The sequence below is a fragment of the Rhinolophus sinicus genome, linkage group LG05 (assembly GCF_036562045.2).
Source record: "Rhinolophus sinicus isolate RSC01 linkage group LG05, ASM3656204v1, whole genome shotgun sequence".
In the NCBI taxonomy this organism is placed as follows: domain Eukaryota; kingdom Metazoa; phylum Chordata; class Mammalia; order Chiroptera; family Rhinolophidae; genus Rhinolophus; species Rhinolophus sinicus.
The window spans coordinates 38,313,388-38,337,491 of record NC_133755.1 but is presented as its reverse complement, the minus strand read 5'-3'; the positions used below and the strand labels follow the sequence as shown (position 1 = coordinate 38,337,491).

General features: G+C 40.2%; 1 protein-coding gene across 7 annotated transcripts in view; it reads right to left on the bottom strand.

Annotated features, from left to right (window-relative positions):
• The window catches only part of EML6 (EMAP like 6), a 232,773-nt gene that overhangs the window by 34,882 nt on the left and 173,787 nt on the right, over nucleotides 1-24,104 (bottom strand). For all 7 annotated transcript variants that reach the window (XM_074331995.1, XM_074331996.1, XM_074331991.1 and 4 more), the window contains 5 exons: nucleotides 23,932-24,063; nucleotides 16,789-16,877; nucleotides 12,601-12,777; nucleotides 8,045-8,246; nucleotides 7,833-7,959 (listed from right to left, as the gene is read on the bottom strand). In XM_074331995.1, the coding sequence (XP_074188096.1) occupies nucleotides 7,833-7,959; nucleotides 8,045-8,246; nucleotides 12,601-12,777; nucleotides 16,789-16,877; nucleotides 23,932-24,063 (727 nt within the window). The remainder of the gene's footprint in view (nucleotides 1-7,832; nucleotides 7,960-8,044; nucleotides 8,247-12,600; nucleotides 12,778-16,788; nucleotides 16,878-23,931; nucleotides 24,064-24,104) is intronic.

Sequence of the window (24,104 nt, the reverse complement as noted above, 5' to 3'; positions counted from 1 at the left end):
GGGAGGGTTTGAACTTCTCCTTCTTTAAGTAAAAGGTGGAAAATGCTATAATAAGTAATGTTATAAAGATGGTGTAGAAACAGAAAGGGTTAAGTCCCACATTCTATTATACATCCCTGGACAGATAGCCAAAAGCTGCAAGTTTTTGGCTTGTTAATAAAGGACCTTGAAAAAATATAGACTGCTGACTCGGGTGCACTGGGTAAACAATCTTTGAGCTAACTATGATATTGGTACTAAACATGTCTATCGTAAGTTTCTAATTTCTGTTTTGTTTTGTTTTATTAATGTGAAAGTATAAACCTCTGGAGACAGGCCAAAAATGTTTAAAAACTATTTTTAAAAATATTTGGGAATATCAACATGTAATGTAAATATAAGATTTCAATTTTTAAAACGTTGTAATTCTTAGTGTAGTAGTGTCTTTTATAATATGATTCTTATGACAGCGGTGTAAAAGCTATGGCTCATCAAAACCTCCACTTCAACTGGGTAAAGCTTCAAGTGTCTCTAATGATTCTTTATATTGAGTTGGCTGTATTCACTGGCATCTTTTTTCTTTTTTAAGTTAATTTTTTATTTTTTTAATTATTTTTTTTCAGTTACAGTTAGCATTCAATACTATTTTATATTAGTTACAGGTGTACAGCATAGTGGTTAGACATTTATATAATTAATGCAGTGATCCCCCTGATTAGTCTAGTACTCACCTGGCACTATATACATTGTTGTTACAACATTATTGACTATATTCTCTATGCTGTACTTTATTTTACATCCTCATGACTATTTTGTAACTATTAATTTGTATTTCTCAATCCCTTCACCTTTTCACCCAATTCCCCAACCTCCCTTCCCTCTGGAAACCATCCCTTTGTTCTCTATCTATGAGTCTGTTTTTTGATTTATTTTGTTCTTTAGATTCCACGTGAGATTATATGGTTTTGTCTTTCTTAGCCTGACTTCTTTCACTTAGCATAATAATTCCTCTAGGTCCATCCATGTTGTTGTCAATGGTAAGATTTCATTTTCTTTTATGAGCGAGTAATAGTCTATTATACATATGTACCACAATTTCTTTATCCAATCGTCTATTGATGGACATTTGGGTTGCTTCCATATTTTGGCTATTGTAAATATTGCTGTAACTTTAATTGCCTGTATATACACTGTCATAATATTACTATTACATACCTGTATATATTCAAAAGCATTTACAAATGATAGCAACTACTCTTTAACATTAAAATGGCCTGACGTTCTTTTCTGTGATAATAACACCAGTTTCCACTAGAAAAAAACATGAAATGAGAATGAGCTGGATATTTCCCATGTGCCCACCCATATCTACTCTCCACCCTTCTCCTGTTCTGTGCCCTCCAGGCTGGCCTTTGTGGACTGCATCAATGGATTTTCACCCTTCGGCCTCTGGCTGGATGCAGCTCAAGAGAGGCACCAGAGGACAGGGTGAGGGGAGAATGCAATCGAGCATTTATTGCCCTGTTAACTCCTTGCTGGGACTCAGGTTATTACCTGCAACCCTGTCCCTCAGGGCTCAGCTCCCATAAGGTGGTCCACTTCTACAGCTATGTTCTCCACATCTGGCAACAGCTTTTTCCCCTTGCCCTTTCAGACCCAGGCAGGGTAATGGCTTCCAGCTGTTGCTAGCTCCAAGGTGCTGCCCCATACCTAGTGTTTCTCTTAATCCTGCTCAAACCTTTGTTAATAGTTCCTTCATTAAGCTCTCCCCAAATTACTTCCTTTTCAGAGTATCTCTTTTTCTTGCTGGGGCTGCAGCTGAAACAGAGTTTAGGCCAAACTTGAAAGAGTTATGTTATTCCATTTACTGTCTACCAATATTATGAAAGTCTAAGATATCCTATATTTTTGTGTTCTTTGAAGCCAAGAGTAAAAACCAGAAAAGAGAAAAATTCTGAAGTTTGAGACAATACTATCCAATATAATTTTCAGAAATATGTCATACAAAATGGTCCATCAGATCTTGAGAGAGTAATGCTGAGCGAAACAAGTCAGATAGAAAAAGCAGAGAACCATGTGATTTCACTGATACGTGGTATATAAACCAAAAACAACAAAAGAACAAGACAAACAAATGAGAAACAGAAACTCATAGACACAGACAATAGTTTAGTGGTTACCAGAGGGTAAGGGGGGTGGGGGGTGGGAGATGAGGGTAAGGGGGATCAAATATATGGTGATGGAAGGAGAATTGACTCTGGGTGGTGAACACACAATGGGATTTATAGATGATGTAATACAGAATTGTACACCTGAAATCTATGTAATTTTACTAACAGTTGTCACCCCAATAAATTAAAAAAAAAGGTCCATCAAAGACAGCAAAAAACAAAACAAAAAACAATTAAAACAAAGCACACAAAAAAGAGTTGTTTAAAAATTAACATAAACTCACAACCTTAAATAAAAAATTTTAAAAAGTATTTTTTTTTCCATTTTAGATCTAGTTGCTATCAATCTGAGATATAAAAAATATATTTCCTTCTAAATTGATGCTATGAAATGCCAAGTCTTAGGCCAGAGGATAATTGATAAAAATGGAATTGAGACTGACATGAAACTTGGCCTCCTGGGGGAGATGTCCCTAAAAGTTGACCTTCCCCTCCCCATCTTACTGTGTGCACTGGTCATGGTGACCTGGGGGCGTGGCCAAGCACAGAGCCAGAGTATCTCTAAGAGTGTGGGAGGAATTCACGGGAGGATGGGAGGATATAAATTCTCCCAGGAGAATAACAAACGTTCTGCACCTGGCAGAAGCCTTACTCTACAGGGGCATCATTTACATCCCAATAGGAATTTAGGAGACTTGGGAAGCTGGTCCTCTAAGAGGACATTGTGCTATCACTTTATTAGATTTTATGTTTTCACTTCCATGTTTCTGTATCTTTCATCATTATAACGATGAACAAAACCTTTGCATCCTCTGTTGGCATCTTCCAACATTCATATCACTGTCCAGTTGTGCAAAAGATGCACATGGAGAGAACAAGAATCCTTGGTTGTTCTGTCCAGATGAGGATGACATAGGCAAGGACCAGTGACCACTGCATATTGTATGTCTCTCTCGCACATGCCAAGTGGCAGTTTAAAACAACTATTCTTGCTCTGTCTTCTCTGCACCACTGTGTATTTGGTGTGGTTTTGTGGTTAACATTACCGTTAACCATAGGACTATGAGGAGCTTATGTGGACCTGGGTGAGAGGACTTCACAACTCCCCGAGATCTTGGAGGGGCCAGATGCAGTAATGGTTGACTCTGCAGACTCTGGAATATCTGTCTTTGGGGAGGAGTAACTGCATTTTCAATTATATGTGGGAGAGTTTAGTTTAGGGGCATTTTAAGAGTGTGTATGTGACAAGAAAAGGGTGCAGTATAATAGACATTTGCTGTCTTAGTCCATCCAGAAATCACTCTAATTTTGATAACAGCCATGGATTTTTACTTCTGGTGGAAGTGATTACACTGCTACTAGTCAATGGGTGGCAGGAGACTACGTAAGAATCATCATGTACTCATATACTCATGTACGCATCAAAAAATCCCAAGTCACAGTGATCAATTCAAGGGTGACCATGTGACCCACCAGAGCCAATGGCGCATCCTAAGGTATTTGGGGGGACTTGTGAATCAGAGGCAGTTCTCTTCTGCTGGTTTTGAACCACAGAGATGGTAGTGTTCTGGTACTACAGCTATTTTTCTACTTGAAAAACTGCAATAACCCAGAGGAAGCAGAATTGAGATATGGAGAGAGAACAATGTTCTGGCAGCAAGATTTGAGTTCCCATATCAAGTTATACCTGAAGTCACCCCATGCCTGGAATTTCAGGTGTGTGAGCCAATGGGTTCCTTTTGCTTAGGCCAGTTTGGTTTGGGTAACCCACTTGAAACTAAAAGCCATGCTTTATAAATCAAAAAAACAATATATAAATGAGGTGTGACTTTGATAATGTATTAAAAGAAACTTCCTAATTTTACAGGCAACTCTAACAACCTGGTACTGAGCAAACTTTAGGGATTTTGTCCCCTCTTGAGTTTGGGAGAAGAACTGCTTTTTTTTTTTTTTTTCTTCTTTTTTTACCAAAGTCAGAATATAGGATTTTGGTACTATTCCTTTTGCTATGCTGATGGTTAGCATTTTGTATCTCAAATTGTTCTGAAAAACTATGCTTTTCCCCTTCCTGTTTTTTTTTTTTTCTCAAAAGGAACTTCCTGACATAAAAAATATTTATTAAATAAATTTCGGTTTGCAGATGGACAAAACAGCTCTCACATTATGAGAAAACATGGCAAAGTAGGAGATGCGGTCAAAAGTTGAAAGCAAGGAGCAGTGTCAGGCTGGAACTGGGAACTGGAGAGGTGGGAGAGGTTTGGAAAGGTTGCTCTAGACATGATTAGATGGAGTCAGCTGGGGATGAAGGAGAGCACAGTGGGGGCAGCCCTGAGTGTCTAGATGATGTCTGAAAGCATGGATTCTCAACATTGGAAGAGATTTCAGTGACTTTCCTCAGCCACATGCTATACATTGGCAGTTGAGCAGCAGGAATGGGCTCACCAAGCCATGGGGATGGGCGAGACAAGTATATCAGGGTCCTGGAGGCAAGGCCCCCCACCGTGCTAGAGCAAAGCGGAAGTGGGTGACCAGGATCTCAAAGAACACCTGGAAGGGATTACATGTTGGTGGGATTAGCTCAGCATTCTAAGAGCCCTCACAAATTTCACTCAGCTTCCCTACGTCTCAAAAAGATGGAAACTGAAGATCAGATAACTTCTGAAGAGTAAGAACTCACGATGTGTTAGAAATTGCACAAAGAAGCACAATCTAAAGACTCACAGCTCTTTTAAAGTCAAATAATGAAGTTGAGTTTGAAATAATCTGTCTGTCTTACATTTTAGGAATTAGGAATTCAGTGGCTTAAAAAAATGATTGGTGCCTAATGAGCATCTGCCTTCAAGGTATTGTTCTCAATATGACAGACACTGCACTTATCTCACGGTTTCTCCCGTGGAGAGGGATTTAAACCAGAGGTAGAACTGCCTGAAACATTAGTAAGAGGCACAATAGTTTCTTGCACTGCATGGGTGTTCCAAACTCGTATCTCTTGTGGTCCTCGTGTATTTGTCTCCCGTTAGTCTTACTGGTGCATGTCTTGGCCCAGTTGTTTAGAAAAGGCACCTAGGTACCGGCAGGTATTGGCAGGTATACACAAGAAGGAACAATAAACGGAAGGTCAAGGAGAGCCTGTGCCTCTTGAATCAGCAGGGCAGGAAGTAGTCAGAGACCAGTGTCATGGTTGACAGTCCTGAATCTTCCCAGGGAGAACCTGGGTGCTACCTGACCCCATGTTCCTGATGTCTGAGGCCCCCAGCATTTCTGTCTCTTTCTCAGGCCCAGGACACTGGAGTCCATGGAATCCGTTTTGTACCCTATGTGAGGACGCAGGTGGGCTGTCTGCCTGACTTATACTAAGGAATCCTCCTTGCTCCAACAGTTCCTGCCCCATCTTGCCTTTCTCATCTTGCTTTCTCACAAATTCTCTGAAGGTCCTGCCCTGCCCTACCTGGAATCTATTTGTCTCTTCTGCAGTACAGAATTGTTATCAGTCCTGTCTGTGAGGTTCAAGTTCCCCTAAAATGACTGAGTGGAGACCACTTGTTCTCGGTTCTGATTAGGATTTGCACCCATGAAGGCTGGTAAATCAGATACCATTTACTGCTACGTCTCCACTCGCCCCTTCCTGGTGTGGTCCTGCTTTGCTCCCAGCATGCTGTGTGCAGCTGACATCCTGCTCTCTGGTTACAGCCCCCTGCGGGAACTGACACTGTCAAAGCTCTTTATGTTACCAAAGACATTGCTAGCTATAGAAAAGCCTTGATTATTCCTCTGGACCCTATATTTATCTTAAAATTGTTTTCTGCACTACACCCTGGTGCAAATTATTTTCTAAAATACCAGTGAAGTACTAAAATGACTCCCCCTATATCTCAAAATACTATTATGAAGCATTTTTTTCTTTTGTATTAATAAAAAAAAGCCAATCCCGTGTATGCTGTGAATGACAAATCCCTAATCTGGCATGTTGAAGATGATGAGGTAGCTTCAAAATTCTGGATTTTAAGATTGAAAATTCTTCTTAGGGTCTTCTCTACCTCCACCTCACCCACCAGTTTATAAGTTGAGCAGGTATGAGATTTTTAACGACCTGCCCAAAGAGACACCAGGACCAAAAGAGGTTTAGATGAGCCACAGTTTAGGTTAGAAACCAGATGTAGCATTTAGAATTAGGAATTTGTTTAGATTTCTATATCTTGGTGGCCAGTCTAAATCACAGCGTGATGAAGCACTGGTTGTAGAAATCAGCCACAAACAACTTTGGAATAATAGATAAGTCAACTCATTACATAATGTTATGTGAAATTAGAAAGATTGGGTCATTTTTTTCTTTTTCCCCCAATGAATATTTAGTTTAGACCAAATGTTTTTTAGAGTAGATGATTTAACTGAGAGGCCTATTCATGTATATGGTTCTTCTTTTTTACTTTATTCTTAGAATTACGTCCTTTAAAATTATGTCCTCTTTGAGGCCATTAAAAAAACTATGTTACAAGCAAAATAAACTATAATTTACAGACTACGATAGAAAAATCTCTATAATTTTTTTTTTTAACCAGAAGAGAACTCTGAGCCTTCATAGTAACATCTAACAAAGATGCTAGGAATGAATTAGGATTTTTTTGCATTGGATTAAATCTTCTTGCCTGTAGCACACCTACCATTTATCAAGCATTTTTTAACATCTGGCACTGAATTGAAGCAGGAGGGGGAAATTACGTTTCTTTCTTTGTATCTAAAGTCCCACCTAATAGCAAAAGGTGATAGATCAGATTTATTAAATACTCATTAGGCAGAAAGCTATGCTGAATGCAAAAAAACAGCTTGAATCTCATCAATTATGAATCATGGGACCAGGGTACTTGTGATCACTGAACCCATGTCAGTATGACGATCCCACAGGGAATTCTTAAACATCTTTGAGATCCATGAAATTCACTTTAGACTTTAGAGTTTTTATTCACTATGTATCCTTCCTAGTATGAATATGGTAAATTAATAGTAGTAATTAGGAGGTGTGTTTTTTTTTTTACAAATGTTATAAAGTGTTTGAAAATTTCTCTTGTCAATTACAGTAATAACTTAAATAGCACATCCAAAAGGCCTAAAATAATACCAGCAACTTTTTTTCTACACAGAGGATCCAAAACAACAAAATCCAATTGGTTAGGCCTAGAATCACCAAACACACCTGAACAAACTTGGGCAGGTGGAGAAGACACAGTAAGAGAAGGTACACCAAGTGATACAGAGTACCACACAGACGCTGGTTAGGTTGGAAGATTATTTTTCACAACCCACAAATATTCCTTCCTGACCTTAGAAGCCTCCTCTCCCTCCTACCTCTCTAGTCAGCATGGTTTCCTGTCAGCCATCACATTCAGGACAGCTTTCTGGCTATCCCGACATCTTCTCTGGGCAAGAGAAGCCTAGTCCAAATAAATCTCCTGTCTATTCAAGTCATATTCCATAAACAACTTTGGCAAAGCCTAACCCACCCTTTGCCATACAGTGATGGTGGGGGGCAACTCTTCCCAACTTAAGCCTGTATGCAAGTTAAGACTTTGTGCATTCACATAAAGGGCTAGCTTAAGTAGCAACTTTGAGGGCAAAGAAAATGCACACTGGTTTAAATGAGTTTCCTGTTGTCAGGTACCATAAACAAACCTGGCGACATCATACCTTTCTTCCATTGAAACTTCTTTCATCTGCTGGTGTGGTTTGGTGCCCTCCATTTCCCTGATGCTCACAGCATAGATCTTGGTGGTGTAATCAATGGCCTTTTCTCTGGCAACGTCACTGTCATAGCCTCAAACAACAGAAAGAGATGGGGAGTGGAGTTGGTTTGCCGGGGCTTGGGAGGGGGTGGGGAAGCAGGTGCAGTTGGGGCTCACCTCCATCCTCTTCTGCATCAGTGTCTGACTCCTCACTGTCCACTAGCTTGCTCTCCTGGGTCCCCACAAACTCCCTCGTCCAGATCATCAAGGCTGTGTCAGCGCCGCCTACCGTGAGCAGCACAGAGTCGTTGTGCAGCCATCTCACGTTGGTGACATGTGCGCTGTGCCCCACATACTTCTTGAATCTCGCGTGCTGGCCCTGTAAAGCCAGAAATTGGCAATTACCCCATCTGGTGTCTCATCGTTCCCATCTCTGTGCTAGTTCACCCACGTTATTCTTTAGAGTGGCGCCTATCGGATACAAAAGAAACAGCTCATTTAAGCGGCAATGTCCCTACATTTCTCTAGAATATAAGCTCCATGACGGTAGGGGCTAGGTCTCTTTTCCCCTAAAATGTTAACTGGCTCATCATAGATCCTCAATAAACAGTTTGTGAGGGAATGAATAAAATGCTAGACTACAGAAACTATTCTGGGAGCGTAATGAAGTATGAAAAGCTTGTGTCTGTTTCTCGCAGATATCAAATGTGCATTCTACACAGGTCTCTAGTGTAAAGTCCTGAATGTGAGTCTGGCTGACATTTCAGATCCGAAGTGTCCTCCCAGTCATGTCCCACTGTGGTTTTCGTACCAAAGCACAGACTACAATCCAACGGCAAGGGACTTTTTATACCTGGGGCCTCCAGTAAGGTTTAAAACATACACAACATTTTCTGCCATGGACACTGGAAATAATTTCTAACACTAGAAAATAATTGATTTAAAAATAAAACATGCTCCTTTTTAACAAACATAGCCAAATAAACAGGACCCAATTTATTAGCAAATTACTGCAAGTTCTTCAGAGCGGTGCACTTAGGCCACACCACGTTTATCCCCACTTGGGGAAGGATGAGAGTAAAGTCAGTCAGCAGCTCACTCTGGGGCAGTCCTGACAAGTGGTGGGGAGCTGAAGCTGGCACCAGAAGCCAGCTTCCATTTCTGACTCATGAGCCACAGCCTGGCAAAAACAGCTCTGGTGGGAGCCATTTGAAGAAGGAGAGTTTTTCCATCCTCTCAGCAACTCCCAGGGAATACCTTAAGCAATGTGGGAAGCCACATGTACTTTCTGAGGTCATGAGAGGTCCATCAGTGTCCCAGATGAAAACTTTATTCAGTAATTGACAAGAGGCTTCCAGAGGGTTTTGGACTGGCGCACTGGGGATTCTGAAACTGGCACAGACACGCAGCAGGAGACAGGTGCAGGAGAGTGACTTTAAAATACTCTTGGTAGAGATCTCTCTGCATTTCGCCGACCCCTACCTGATAGCAGAGTGGAACTGCCCAAACACTGAGTGTAGAAAGATGGCAAAAGCAAACAGGTAGGCAGCATTTCCGGGAAACCCTCCAGAGCCATTAACTTGCTAAGCGAATAGTCAGAGCCAAATACGGATTTCCAAGGGAACCTACTGTGCGACCATGTGAGGTGCAGAAGGCATGGAAACAAACAGGACAGTCATAGTGGCTGCAGCCATGTGTCCTGCTGGTCTTCCTCCTGGAAGCAGGGACCAACTATTATAGATGCTACAAATGCAAGCTGGTTTCTGGAGAGGAGGAGAAAGTAAAAGAGTTGGGGGCACAGGGTTTCTAGACAGGATGGAAGAAAGAACCCACAAAGAAAAGTTCAGGGGTAAAAAGATCCTATGGTGATCAAACTCTTTGCAGAGGAAAAGAGAGTGACACAAAGGAGTGAGTAGGGGAAAAATTCTGAGTCACTAAAGTTATTTAACAAAGCCAAGATTGTTCTAGCAAAGGGTGAGTCAAGATTCTCAGAATAGGAAGCAAGATTACTGCTCTACAGAACGATGAAGAGAATTCAGTTATTAGAAAGTTCCAGGAAACCAGCTGCTCCCCCAGGAGGAAGAGGCTGGCAGGGATGTTTGGTGGTTCTCTTAGGGCTCATGGAGGGAAACTCCTGAAGACCTGGCAGAGCCAGTTGGATGAGCTGTTTTTCTGGGTCACCATGCTTAATTGTGCATTTCTCTTAAACCCATCAGGAGTCGCTATCACAACCCTCCTCTTCCACTGAGTGCTGAAAGAATGGAGAATCTGGAATATGTCTCCAGAGTGCTGGTTGCTAACCTTTTTCAGGTGAGAAATTCCTAAGGCTCTGATGAAAGCTATGTACCCTCTCCCCACATTCACATTTTACATATGTATGCAAAATTTTCTCTGTGTGTAAAATTTTACATACATACAAGGTTTCTCTTTGAAGAACCATTCTCTTGAGCCTTTGATATTCTGAGAGGGAAACTTAAGAACTTAAGCGTGGGCTTTAAAAATGTGAATGACATGGTGATACTTTAACCTCTCCCATCCAGTGGAAGGGCACAGCTTTGGAAGGGAAGGGAGGCGAAGGGAAGCCACTGGCGAGCTACACAGATGGTGTCAAAGGACAGACGCACCCATGGCTTAAGATACTAGCAAAATGGGAGGGCTCTATCAAAGGAGAGTCTACCTCACGGAGACTGAAAACAATGTGATTGTCAGGGGACTAAGGATCTCATTGAAAAGATTTTAAACTATAAAACTGCCTATATAAGGATCCCTGATTGTCATGGAAAGAAAAATGCCTGGAAGAGATGCCTAGTAACTCATGCAAAGGGAGAAAGAAAAGGGCCAGGAGGAAGACATGATGTTAGCATCTAACAAATGGAACTTGAACTTTGGACACAGAGAGAGCTGTGTGGTGATAAAGTATCATAAGTGTCACCAAGACTTGATGACATGGAGCTCAATGCTGGAATACCGCAATGGGATGCTGTCAGTCCAGCTGGGCTTCCATAGCAAAACATGACACGCTGGATGGCTTAAACAACAGAAAGTTATTTTCTCACAGTTCCGTAGGCTGGGAAGTCTAAGATCAACATGCCAGTCAATTAGGTTCCTGGTGAGAGCTCTCTTCTTGGCTTATGGACACGACCTTCTCACTGTGGGCTCCATGGCTGTGTGTGTGTGTGTGTGTGTGTGTGTGTGTGTGTGTGTGTGTCTGTGTGTCTGTGTGTGTCTGTGTGTGCGCTGAGAGAGAATGAGCTCTTTGGTGTCACATAAAAAGGTTCCTGTATCCAAAAGGGAAAACAAGCAGACTCTGGCAAATATTGATTTGTGAGTTGATGTAATCCCTGGAAAATTCTAGAGTGAATTATTACACAGGGGGTCGATAAGCACGTGGAAAAGGAAGTGATGATTACTAGGCAGCAACAGAGGTTCACTGTGAACTAACCTCATATCTTGCACTGACTGGTTTGTCAGAAGGCGAGATTAGGGATAGCAGAGACACAACCAACGTGGCTTTTAGCGAGATGTATGCCAAGTTTTTAATGATGTCTGGCTGGACTAGAGAGGGAAATGTGAGCTCCATGACAGCATAATCAGATAGATGTAAACATCTGTTACTGACTGAAGAACTCTAACTAAATGTGTACGTTAATAAACAGAATGTCAAATTGAATGGGGGGCTCCTGGTGGTGATATTTGGTTGTTCTAGTCTGTATTTTGTTTTCTTTCCTTGACTTAGAACTCACACTTGTGAAATCAGAGGATGACGTGATGTTGGAAGGAAAAGTAAATACTTTCCAAAAGTATTTAAAAGATGTTGACAGGTTGGGAAAAGGAGATAAAATAAACAAGATAACTCTTATTTGGTACAAATACAAATTTCTGTACTCAGAGTTTAGAAAGTCGATTGCATGAGCACAAGATGGGGGATAACCTGAACATTTCTGGCAATGACATCTATGATGCAATTGAGTAGTGTGGCAGCCAAAAGAGCTGATGCCATTTTAGTCTGATTTAAAACAAATATAAGGTCAAAACAAGGAAAGTCCAACTGTACCCCAAGCTGGTCAGATTACAGCTGAAGCATTGAATTCAGTTCTAGATAAGACCATTTAAAATGGAATTGATAAAATGGTGTGTGCTTAGAGGGAGGGAGCAGCTGAAAACCATGTCCCATGGGGAATGGCTGAAGGAACTAAAATGCTTAAGCTGGAGAGAATGAGACTCCAGGGAGTCATATACAATCTTCCTATATACAGACTGTTAGAGGCCTAGAATTATTCAATGATGATTCAGAAGGCATAACTTCAGCTGAAGGCAAAAAATTTCACTCAATATACAGCAAAACATGTTAACAAATAGAGCTATTTACAAATGAATTGGGCTACTTTGTGAGGTAATGAAGTTCTTCATCTCGGGAAATATGCTGGTACGTGTTTGAAAGACACCAGTCCAAGGTGTCATAAAGAAAAGGCTTACTCTGCAGTTTATGAGATGTTGGATTTGATGACTACCAAGGGCCTTTCAATGAGGAATTCCATGCCATGAGAATCTGGCTCAGATTAGTAAACATAATGTCATGAAGGTTTTTATATAACATAAAGAACAAGGATACTGAAGATAACATTACTGATTCCTTATGCCTTCAAAATTTAAACATCCACTTAGATACAATAGATAGATTTGAGGTTATTAATGAGACTGGGTAAGTATATGTAATAAACATGCAATATTACCTTGACAGGATATGAAAAAAGCTTGACGAAACCAAAATCATCTCCAGTGGCTAAGAGGGAGCAGTCTTTGGTAAGACTGGCAGCATTCACGTCGGTCACGTCACTGTGTGCTGGCCAGATCCCCTCACAGGTGGGCCCTAGGACACAGGTCCACGTGTCCCACTCTATCTTCTCAATCTTAAAAAGAAGGAAAGAAAGTTACTAAATTTTTGCTCAACCTAGAGATCTTTTTGTTTTATTTAAATGACATAATTTGAAGCTGAGTAGTTCAAAGTGATGACGTTGCCAACATCAGGCATTTGTTTTGGGTGCTGAGGTGCACAAGTTCTAAGTTGCATTTTTAAAGGGGTATATGCATTGTCTTAATAAACAAGCACTGCCGTCAAATATCCACATATTCTTCTCTAGATAAGATGAACATTTTGGAGTTGCAGAAAGCTGACAATAATAAAGTTTTTTAGTTCTTACCTGAATACAGTTTATCATTGTATAAGCCATAAGCTAGAGTAGGGCTTTTCAATGTCAGCACTACTGACATTTTGGGCTTTGGTGTCAGGGGCTGTCCTATGCGTGGTAATATGCTCAGCAGTATCCTGGTCCTCCACTCACCGGATGCCAGCAGCACCCCCTCCCCAAGTTGGTCCCATACATCACCAAATGTCCATGGATGAGGGGGAAAACTCCTAATGGAAACCACTGAGCTAGACTGATCAATAGAGCTGATCATTTAGCAAACTATTTTTAAAAGTTCCAAGAAATAGCTTCTTTATTTTTTAAGGATTGCTTCTTTGGAGGAAAGAATAATAAGATTTTGCAACTAGCTTAATATCCTTTATGCTTTAGAGAGACTATTTTAAAAACCTGAAGAGCTGTTCATATGGTATTGCCATGAATATACATTTTATCCTTTACAACTGTTTTGCCTGAAATTCATGGACAGAAGATTCACAATTTGCGTTAGTTAAATCCTGATAAAACTGAAGTTTTTCTTTCCTTTTAAAATAAAATAACAACAACACTGTGTATTAAACTTCCTGGGGGATTTCATCTCATTTACTCTCTTTTGAGATCTGCTAGTAAATCTTGACATTATAATTTTTTTAGATAGGTACTTTAAAGCACTGTGTAAAAGAGTATAGAAATCATTAGAGAATTGTGCCTAAAATTACAAGCCAGACCTCTTCCTTTGAATATGAAAACTGCTTTGCCCTTTCTTAATGCACCTCACCTCCAATTCTGTTGTTTTCTGCTTTCTCCCACTGGTTAGAAAGGATAAGATGAAGACGCAGCCAGGATTTTAGTCACAAGGGGAGGTGTTATTCACATTTTAATCATTCAAATTTCTCCTCATTTAACATTCTGTGTTGCTTCTGGACACATGCAGGACGGGAACCAAAAACCTGTGCTGGCCTGGTGACTTGAGGTGCCACAGGCTAAGGAGACTTGAGGTGGTTCCCCCTCATGGACCTCAGTTTCCTGAGGGGTAGTAGAGTTTCCTCAACTCTTATGACATCCTAAACTGACCTTCACAGGAAGAGAAGCAGGGAACCACCACTACCGGTTCAAGAAGCAGGCTTTCTGGCCACTGGCTCCCATCCAGGTTTCAGATTCTATTTCTGAGACCATCCCTCTTCATCTCTAATGCCACCACCCCCGCGGGGCCTGGCCTCATTATCTGGGCAGAAAAGGGGGGTGAGCTGGTATTGCTCATCATGCAGTCACCCCAACAGAACACCCTTAGATCTGGACACTGTGCTTGCGGGGGAAGCAAATGTCTAATTTGTTGGAAGCTACAGAAATTGCATTTAAAAATTGAACATTAAGAATGATCCCTCTAACACATAAAACCAAAAAGAGGTAAATAAACTTGTTAAAAAAACCAAAATATCCTGGAACTTAGATGGAAGGAGAGTCCTCAAGGGTTCTCTTCCTTAGCCCCTTGCCTCAGGCAGATATGTCATTTACCAGATCACCATTTTCCAGAGGAGGCAACACTGGAAGCCCACAGAGAGGTTAGTCACAGAAGACACTGCACACTCAGCAAGCAGAGGGGAAGTCGAGGTCCAAAGGGTTGGTCTCCTAGTACAAAGTTGCTTTTAACAGCACCGTGCTGCATCCGATGGATTTAAATGGACATTTTAATATTTGTAATATTTAACAATTTTCAGGGTGACTTCATATTAATTTCACTATATCTGTTTCTTAAAAAAAAAGAAAGTTTTTCTAAAAAGGAGATTTTCAAAATCCTTCATACTCATTTGAAAGGCCTGACGATATTGCTGATGGAAACCATGAGCTACCTCCTTGGTGCTCTTAAGCGTGGCAGGGGAAGGCTGGGCCAAGGAAACATCAGCTGGAGGGCTTCCCCAGCCAACAGCACCAGAGATCAATCAGCCTCTGGAACAACAAACGGTGCATCACAGAGTGACAATTAACTCTTTGGAGCCAGAGCCTGGCATTTCAGGAAGCCTTATAACACAAATTTCCCTCTTATGCATATTCTTTTATGTAATAATTGCTCATCTGTCTCCAATTGGTTTCATCCCCCTCCCTTCATCATTTGGTTAAATTGCACTTTATTTTAGTATACTTATTTTGGGTCATTAGAATAGGATGGGAAAATACAGGTAAAGTGATGTAAAATGATCCTTAGATGTAAAAGGATGCTTAGAAATTGAGGTAAAGTCACACACAGACCCCTCTAGGCTGGGATCACAGCTCCATGGTCCTCTTACTCTCTTGGAATCTTTTTTCTCCTGTATGTAAAATGAGATTGACAACTATCACACAGAGCTGTTGTGAAAATTAAAATATAGGCACAGGAAATGTCCGGCACATTCAACAGATGTTCAGTGAATGAATGAATAATTAAAAATATTCTTTTTCAAGGCTATAAATGTTTCTCCGTATGTGACAACATGGATGAATCTTGAGAGTATCGTGCTAAATGACATAATCAGACAGAAAAGGGCAAGAACCATATGATTTTACTCATATGTGGGATACAAAACAAAAAGCAGCAAATGAACCAAAAAAACAAACTCACAGACACAGACAACAGTGTGGTGGTTACCAGAGGGAAAGGCGGAGGATGAAGACTGTAAAGAGGAATCAAACATATGGTGGCAGAGGGAGACTAGACAGATGATGTGTTATAAAGTTACACACCTGAAACTTATATAATATTATTAACCAATGCTACCTCAATAAATTTAAAAGAAGTTAAAATGAGGACTGATCATAGATAAATAAGTTGGAATTGGGGGGTGAGATCAATTGATCAGTAAACAATTTCCACTAATACAATGCCATCATCTATAAAAACTTGTGTTCTCTAAGTACTGCACACATACTTCCTTTAGGAACAATGAAAACATTATGAATGTTCACGTATCCAAATATCTCTGGGATTACTTTACAATACTGGGGTAGTTTATATTACTGGTAAACTGAAGAGAGAGGCCGATGCTTATCCCTCAGCGATGCACTCTTACCCACTTTTCCTCAAAGGAAGCAATATTTCCTCTTCTTTCATCAAGGGCTACATCTCAAATATATGAGTCACACTGTCTCCGGGACTATGGGGACATTCTTAGAGCTCAATCGGGCAATGACTTTTTTGGCCATCAGGGTCATTATATGGAAGCACTGTGCAGCTGAGCATTCAGGAAAAGCGGTAGTTCATGGATTCAAAAATGTTATCCAGGCTTTGATTTCAACAATTAAAAAATTATGTATGTGGCTAAGGACACGTGGAAAACATAGAAAAAAAAATCAGTTTGATAAATTAGGTACAGAAGATATTGCTTATTATTACAAATAGTAAACATTGAAAAAGTATGTTTCAAAAATTTATATTCATTCATAAGAAGCGTTGCACAAAACCACATGTTGAATGGTAAAATATATATATATAAAATCTAAATTGTTAGCTTAATCATTGTCACCAGGCACAGAAAAATTAGAACGCCAACTGCACATTGCTTTATCAGTGGTATAGTAAATCCATAAATCCTCAGATTAAGCAAAATCAGATTAAGCAACCAGATTTAAGAAATGATCAAGCTTAAAGGTATACTAAATGTAACCCATATTAGTGGATAAGACTTGATAGGTTTTATTAAAATGCATCTATTAAATGTCCATGAAATAATATTAAATCTTTACATCTTTGTGTATGATTGTTACCTCTGAAGGTCTTATTATATGCCGTTTGCCTCTTGGAGCTTCAAAAAAGAGTTGTTCTTTGGCACCCGAATTAACTTGCAATAATTTTCCTGTTATGATAGAATGAAGTAGAGAGAATTAAACTCTGCATGTATCTTTTTATTATAAAATGATAAGCATGGCTGCAATTATTGTGATTCATTTTACACAAACTCTCATGGATTGACTAACTGTATGGTGAATTATCCAGTAGTGCATGTAAAAGCTATTACATGGCATGGTACAAACTCCAAAGCTATAATTATTTTTTTAATATGAACCTCATAAAATCTGACCTTGGCCATTCTTCTAGAATAGAAGAATCAAGCTTGCTATACTTTACTCTGTTGCATTCAAAGTAGCTATTTTTGCAAAGCTTGACAAAATCTATTTCTTGCTCTTTTCTCCCATTGCCTCCTACCTAGCACAGAGAGGTAGTAAAAGCAAACTGCTTTGACAAGAATTATGGCCTTAGAAGTGAGAACCATGTCGCAAGCATTCACATTTACTCAGGTTTAAATTCTAAATTTGCCCTTGAAAGTTTAGAAACAGGAAAATGACACAGAAAACAAACTATAAATATTCATTCCCCTCTCACCTCCCCCATCTTACTTGAAAATTTGTATAGAGAAAAACAAGATTTTCCTAAAACAAAATGTTGAGCAAAAATAGTCTTTCTGTCTGACATAAAAGTATAATCTTGGTTTCATTTTGATTAATGTTGAAAAAGATTAGATTTCCTAATTCTCCTCTACCACGTCAACAATCCTTTATGGCTTGACATGTAAATGACTCAGAAGGTACACTTTCCAGTATTTTTAAAGCATTTTTTTAACTATGGAAAATTTCAAACACACACGGAAGTAAGACTAGCATAAAGAACCCCTATGTGCCCAAAGTCCAGCGTCAACAGTTAGCCCACAGCCAAACCTATTTCCTGAACTTCCACTCACTCCCTCACCCCAGATTATTTTGCAGCAAATCTCAGATATCCTAATATTTCATCTGCAAATAATTCAGTGTATGTAGTTTTTTTCCATAACTATTTACACCTAGTAGTCTTGAAATGCCCTTCTTGGAAAAATAATGCTAAAGTAAGAACGTTGTGGTTTATATCATCATGTTCTTTAATGATTAAGACAGCACCACCAACATGTGAAATCTAGCTTGGCTAATCTTCAGGAATTGCAGGTCTGTTTTGAAGTTACTAATTAAAAACAAGATTCTCTCCAGTGGAAATGTACTGGCTGTGCGTGATGTCAGAGGGGAAGGGGGGTTGTCACTGTGTGAGGGATATAAATGATAAATGTCTATTACATTGTTTTGTGCACCTAATAAAACAATGTTAAAAACAAAACAACACCCCCCCCAAAAAAAAAAAAAAAAAAAAAGATTCTCTCATTTCATAACTGGTGGTGAGAGGTTTTTTGCCTTGGCTGTGACAAGCAAGTGAATTTGAAAATGTTTTCTCTGAAATGGGCACATTTTCCTGACTTTATGGCTGAACATATACAAATGAAAAAAAAGGGGAGTTAAACTAGCTTTGGCTATTTAGCACTATAAGAAAATGAGTGACCAATATTTTTTCAATTGAACTAAATATATCCACAGAATATACTTTTAGGATTCTCAAGAGTGATTGCAAATAACAATGGATGTGGGAAAAGGATTAATGGATTCAATGCAAACATGCTGTGAATACGGCTAATTTTAGAAGATTTTTGGCCATGAGATTCTAATGGATCTCAAAGGATAATAATTCTCAGATAATCCTAACAACTCACTTTATACCACAGTTTCAAAGATCATACTTTACTTAGAAAAACAAACCAAAACCTGTTAAAATAGCTCAGTGAAGTACTTCATGATTGTAAAAACATCAGGAAATCTAAACACAAGAGACCAACACCAGACGTGCTTCGCAGAGCCATAGACACCTGTGGGGACATACCTAGCCCATGTCCCTCCCTTGAGAACTGCCCTCCACAGGAGTCAGGAGGTGCCAGGCCAGAGACTGGGCTGGGAAGTCAAATTTTCTCTTCTGGGAAATTGGAATCTGGGAGGCTGTATCAGCGGGTGCCTTGCTGGGATTAGATGTGGACTTTGGGAGTACGCTGGCATTTTGGGGCAACAAAGAGTGAGTGGGCCATGTGCAAATGAATTAGGGAAAGCCTGCCTGCGAGGAGAAAGGGTCCAAAAGCAGACACCAGACCCAGGAGAGCAGCGGACACTGAAACAAGCTGCCTCGGAGCAGGAAAGGAGGGGAGAGGGCCTGCCTCCTTGATTTCTGGGCATTTTCCAGTTCATTCCTAAAGCCAATTCCTCAGGAGATGTTGCTTCCTGTTACTGGGTTCTAGAAGATATCCATCCCTCTGTCTTTCCAATAAACTCCTCCTTTATTATTATTTTTAAATTTAAGTTGGATTGAGTGGGTTTCTGTTCCTTGCAACCAAGGATGTGAAATTAAAAAAAAAAAAAAAAAATCAAGTATTCTAGTGTTAGAAAAGTGGAATTATGGGTGTGTGTTTATTCACTCAAATTTTCTTTACTACTGTTACTAGACTTTTTTTTTTTCTTTTAGGCGTAGAGGAAATATTTAGGTCATCACTCTTTCCCCCCCCTACTGCCTGCCTATGTGTAATATATAACCTCTGAAATATCTTGAGGACAGGAGCAGAAACAAAGAGCAAAAAGTCTGTATAGTCCATGTATAACTTACCCCTGAATAATAGCAACCCTATTCTTTCAGAATCCTCACATTTTTATTCACTAGAAATGTCTACTCACACAGAATAAGGACATTGAAAGAGACAAGTGTCCTCATTTCCAAGCAGGTATGGTAAGTCACACAGCATGCAATTGCATAGAATTTTATAGATCACAAAATATTCACACACATCATCCCAGCTATATAATTTACGACTCAGAGCAATTCTAAAATTGGTACTAAATTTGTACTTAAATTGGCCAAACCTATCAGGCCACTTACAGTGAAAATGGGAATGAGATGTTCTATGATGGCTCAAACTGCTAATTGTTAAAAGATCTTATAGTCTTGATATTTCTAAAAGAAATGAACTAAAAGCAACCAGAAAATATCCCTCCATGTTTTGTCTCTTTCCACATATGTTTTTCTTACTCAAGTATTTGGTGCAGGAGCTTTCGTTCAGGGGTAGCTGCTGTTTCTGCAAAGGACTGATGCACTTTTTGGTTTTCCTAGGACTTGTGGTTGCCATGGACACGAAAGGCTGCAGAGGCTGAAGGCTGAGCCATTCCCCACCCCTGACGAGCCAGCTGGCTCGACAAACGTGTTCACTATTTTTGACAAGGTCAAACAGATTCCTGCTCCTAAATTCTGCCTCTACCCTTCGCAGACCCTCGAGGCCCCGCTGTGAAAAGCCAGGCTGGTCTTGAGGCAGCTGGCACATTGGTGAGGTCAGGCATTTGTGGAACTCAGAGATCAGGAACATAAGAATATCAATATGACACATCTCATGGCAATGACACTGGAGATGAACCAGGGAAGATTCACAGGCATATATGCTCTTATTCTCCGGATGGTATTTGGTATAACTCCTCCCCCCAAATCAAGAATATTCTGTTCTCCACTCAGTTCTAGAAACCACTTGGTCTGGGCCTCTCATTGACTGAAGGGGTCACTTAGGCGAGGTGGCTTTTTAAAGACTTTGGCCTCCAGTGCCTTTGCCATCATCCTGAGTGCTAGCTGGACCACAGACGCCAGCTGTGGGCAGAATTATGGAAATAATGAGGTTTCCCTCTCTCTCCACAAAGTGATGGCTCCACACTGGGGCCCTACATACAGACCTTTACCTTAGACCCACCCATGGCCACAATCCACTGATCTTGGCCAAGATGCCAAGATGGGATTCTTTCCATCTGTGATTTACTCCTCGTTCCATCCCTAGCAGCCAACACAGGACATACACATTTACAGAATTATAAAACATACTCTCAAACTGCGAATCAAACTGCAATGAGATACCACCTCACGCCCATTAGGATCGTTGCTCTAAAAAACAAAAACCACCACCACTCCTTTCCCACCCCCCGAAAATAACCAAGTGTTGGCAAGGATGTGGAAAATGTGGTACCCTTGTGCACTACCGGTGGGAGTGTAAAATGGTACAGCCACTGTGGAAGACATTATGGTGGTTACTTAAAAAATAAATAAAGGCCTTGTCATTTGATCCAGGAATTCCACTTCTGGGTATATACTCAAAAGACCTGTACACCCATGTTCATAGCAGCATTATTCACAAGAGCCAAAAGGTGGAAGCAACCCAAGTATACATTGATGGATGGAGGATAAACAAAATGTGGTATATCCGTACAATGGAATATTATTCAGCCTCAAAAAGAAATTCTGACACATTACAACATGAACCTTGAGGACACTATGCTAAGTGAAATAAGCCAGTGACAAAAAGACAGATACTGTATTTATACGAAGTACCTAGAGTAGTCAAATGAACAGAGACATCAAGCAGAATGGTGGTTGCCAGGGGCTGGGGGCAATGGGGAATTATTGTTTAATGGGTTGAGAGTTTCAGTTTCACAAGATGAAAAGAGTTCTAGAGATGGATGGTGGCACAATAATGTGAATGTATTCAATGCCACCGAACCACACGCATAAAAATGGTTAAGATGGTAAATTTCATGTCATGTGTATTTTATCACAATTAAAAGTAATTTAAAAAAAATCTTCCCGACCAAAACTTATTCTCCCTACGTCTCATTTTCTCTTGGCCCTTGGAACATGTAAATAATAAATTGGTTTTAATCTCCCAGTGGTCACTGTTGTCTTGGGATTCAACATATTCTGTCAGGTATTTTGTGTGTGGGTGTGTTAGATTTTGAATAAAACTCACCATATTCTATCTCTCTTCTATGTAAGCATAAGGCTGGCCTTGACTGTTTTAATCTTTCGCATAAGAGGGGGTATCTAGGGATGTCAGCCAGAGGATATATAGGGGGAAATCACTGCTTTAAAAAAACAAACAAACAATAAAGCAGAGAATATTAAAGAAGGGGGTTGAGAAGTGACTGCTCCCATCTATCCCCAGCGACCTCACTGGTTCCTAGATGACTCTCAGGCAGCCGGTGTCCTGCCTGACCATACATGCCAGCCTAAGCCCTCAGCACTGAGTCCGGCGTGGCTCTGACAGGAAAGTGAGAGGGACTTATCTGATCTCTCTTTGCCCTTGTTGGGACTTGCACCTCTTACAATAAATGGCATGCTTTCTTCCTCTCAATTGCACTGTATAAAATGCTTGTATCTAAGCTGTAAAGCTTAGATAAAGTCCAAATTCCAGTGCAGCAAGTACAACTACAACCAAATACCTGCCTTGGCAGAAGGATCAGTTTTATGGCCGCTACATCAAAAAATACTTGAAATAGAATATTTTGGCATCTCAGAAATAACCGCTGTTTGGTTGAGGCCCTCATTATCTTTCTCCTGTTTAATTTTAGTTGCTTTCCAACTCCAGGCTCACTCACTCTCCCCAAGATGGGGAATGCCTACGGGATAAAGTTCAGTGTTCTACTTTCTCGCATGACATCAAGTTTCTTTACATTCTGTCTCTGTCTGTCTCTCCACATTCCCCTCCTTTTGAACCCTCAGCCACTCATGATTACTCACTATTTCTTAATCATCCCTGTTCTTCCGACCTCTACGTCCTGGCACACCATGTTCCTTCTGAGCCTGGAATGTTTATCTTAAATTTTACCATCTGGTGAATTTCTGCTCATCCTCTAAGATCCATCTCAAAAGTCACTCCTTTTGTGAAGGCTCCATGGATTCCCCTGGGAGCTCTTCCACCACAGCAAACTAAACTTCTCTGAAAGCTGGGGCCCTGCCCTTTCTTAAATACCCTGCCCCAGACATCAGCCAAGTTCCCAGGATAGGATTTAAAAGTGACCTACCCGATAGTTACAAAATAGTCACGGGATATGCAGTATACAGTATGGGGAATACAGTCAATAATATTGTAACAACTATGTATAGTGTCAGATTGGTACTAGACTTATCAGGGGATCTCTTCTTAAGTTATATAAATGCATAACCACTACACTGTACTCCTGAAACTAATATAAAATAATATTGATTGCCAACTGTAATTTAAAAAAATATATAGTCACACGATGTAAAGTACGGAATAGGGAATATTGTCACTGGTATTGTAACAGCTTCGTATATATGATGTCAGAGGGGTAGTAGACTTGAAGGGGGGATTAATCACTTTGTGAGGGGTGCAAATGTTTAATCATTATGTCGTTTTGTACACCTGAAACTACTAATAAAAAAAGTGATCTACCTTATAGCACTGATGCTCCACCTTGTGCGCTTAATGCTGACTTGCCCATTCGAACCCTAGCTCACCACTTCTGCTGTGACTCACCGTGTCTTACTCCCATGCCTCACCCACTTGGTGCTCCTATATTATTCACATACAAGGAAATCTCCCTCACTAAATTATAAACTGTGGGGAGAGTAGGAACCATGTCTCATTTCTGGATCTTCCACATTTTCTGGCTCAAGACTTTGCCCATGGCAGAAGGTAGATCTGTTACATAAATAAATAGACATATCCCCAGGGTGTTTGTGAGCGTGATGTGGAGGAGGCAGAGGGTAGGCTAGAAGTTTTGGAAAGCAGAGAAGCATTAGGTGAGCTGAATGTAGATTTCTACCTCTGCTGGAGGATGAAAATTGCTTGAGACTTCTTGGGCAGTTCGCCAGGAGGTGGAGCATTGCTAGGAAAAGGGACAGCAGTAAGGAGGAGATACAAGGCAGGGAAACAGCATGCCGAACTCAAAGGGGAAGGTGGGAGCTTGTTAGGGTGACAGAAGGGATCATCTCTGTTTCTGACCTTCTTAAAGCTCAGTGGCTTGAATTAACAACAACAACAACAATAAGGAAAAATGCTCAAAATGTTAACAGCAGCTGCCTCTAGGTTATAAGATTCTAGTCGTTTATATTGTTATGGGGTCCCCTCCCCATGTGCTTTTCTCTAAAACTCAGTTGCCATTCTCTAGGAACAATATATGACTAGACATTGACTTTTTTTAAAACAAAAATTATGTTTTAAAAGCCACAACATACTTTACCTCTAGAATCCCAGTCAATATGTGTAATGAAACTAGAAGCACCTTTACAGATGCCAACCCTTTTGCTTGTCAGTACGTTGTAAATATCCACAAAGTTATCATGGGATGCCACAGCAAGGTATTTTCCTGTATCTATAAAGAAAAATGTGCAGTTAATATCAAAACAGTTTATA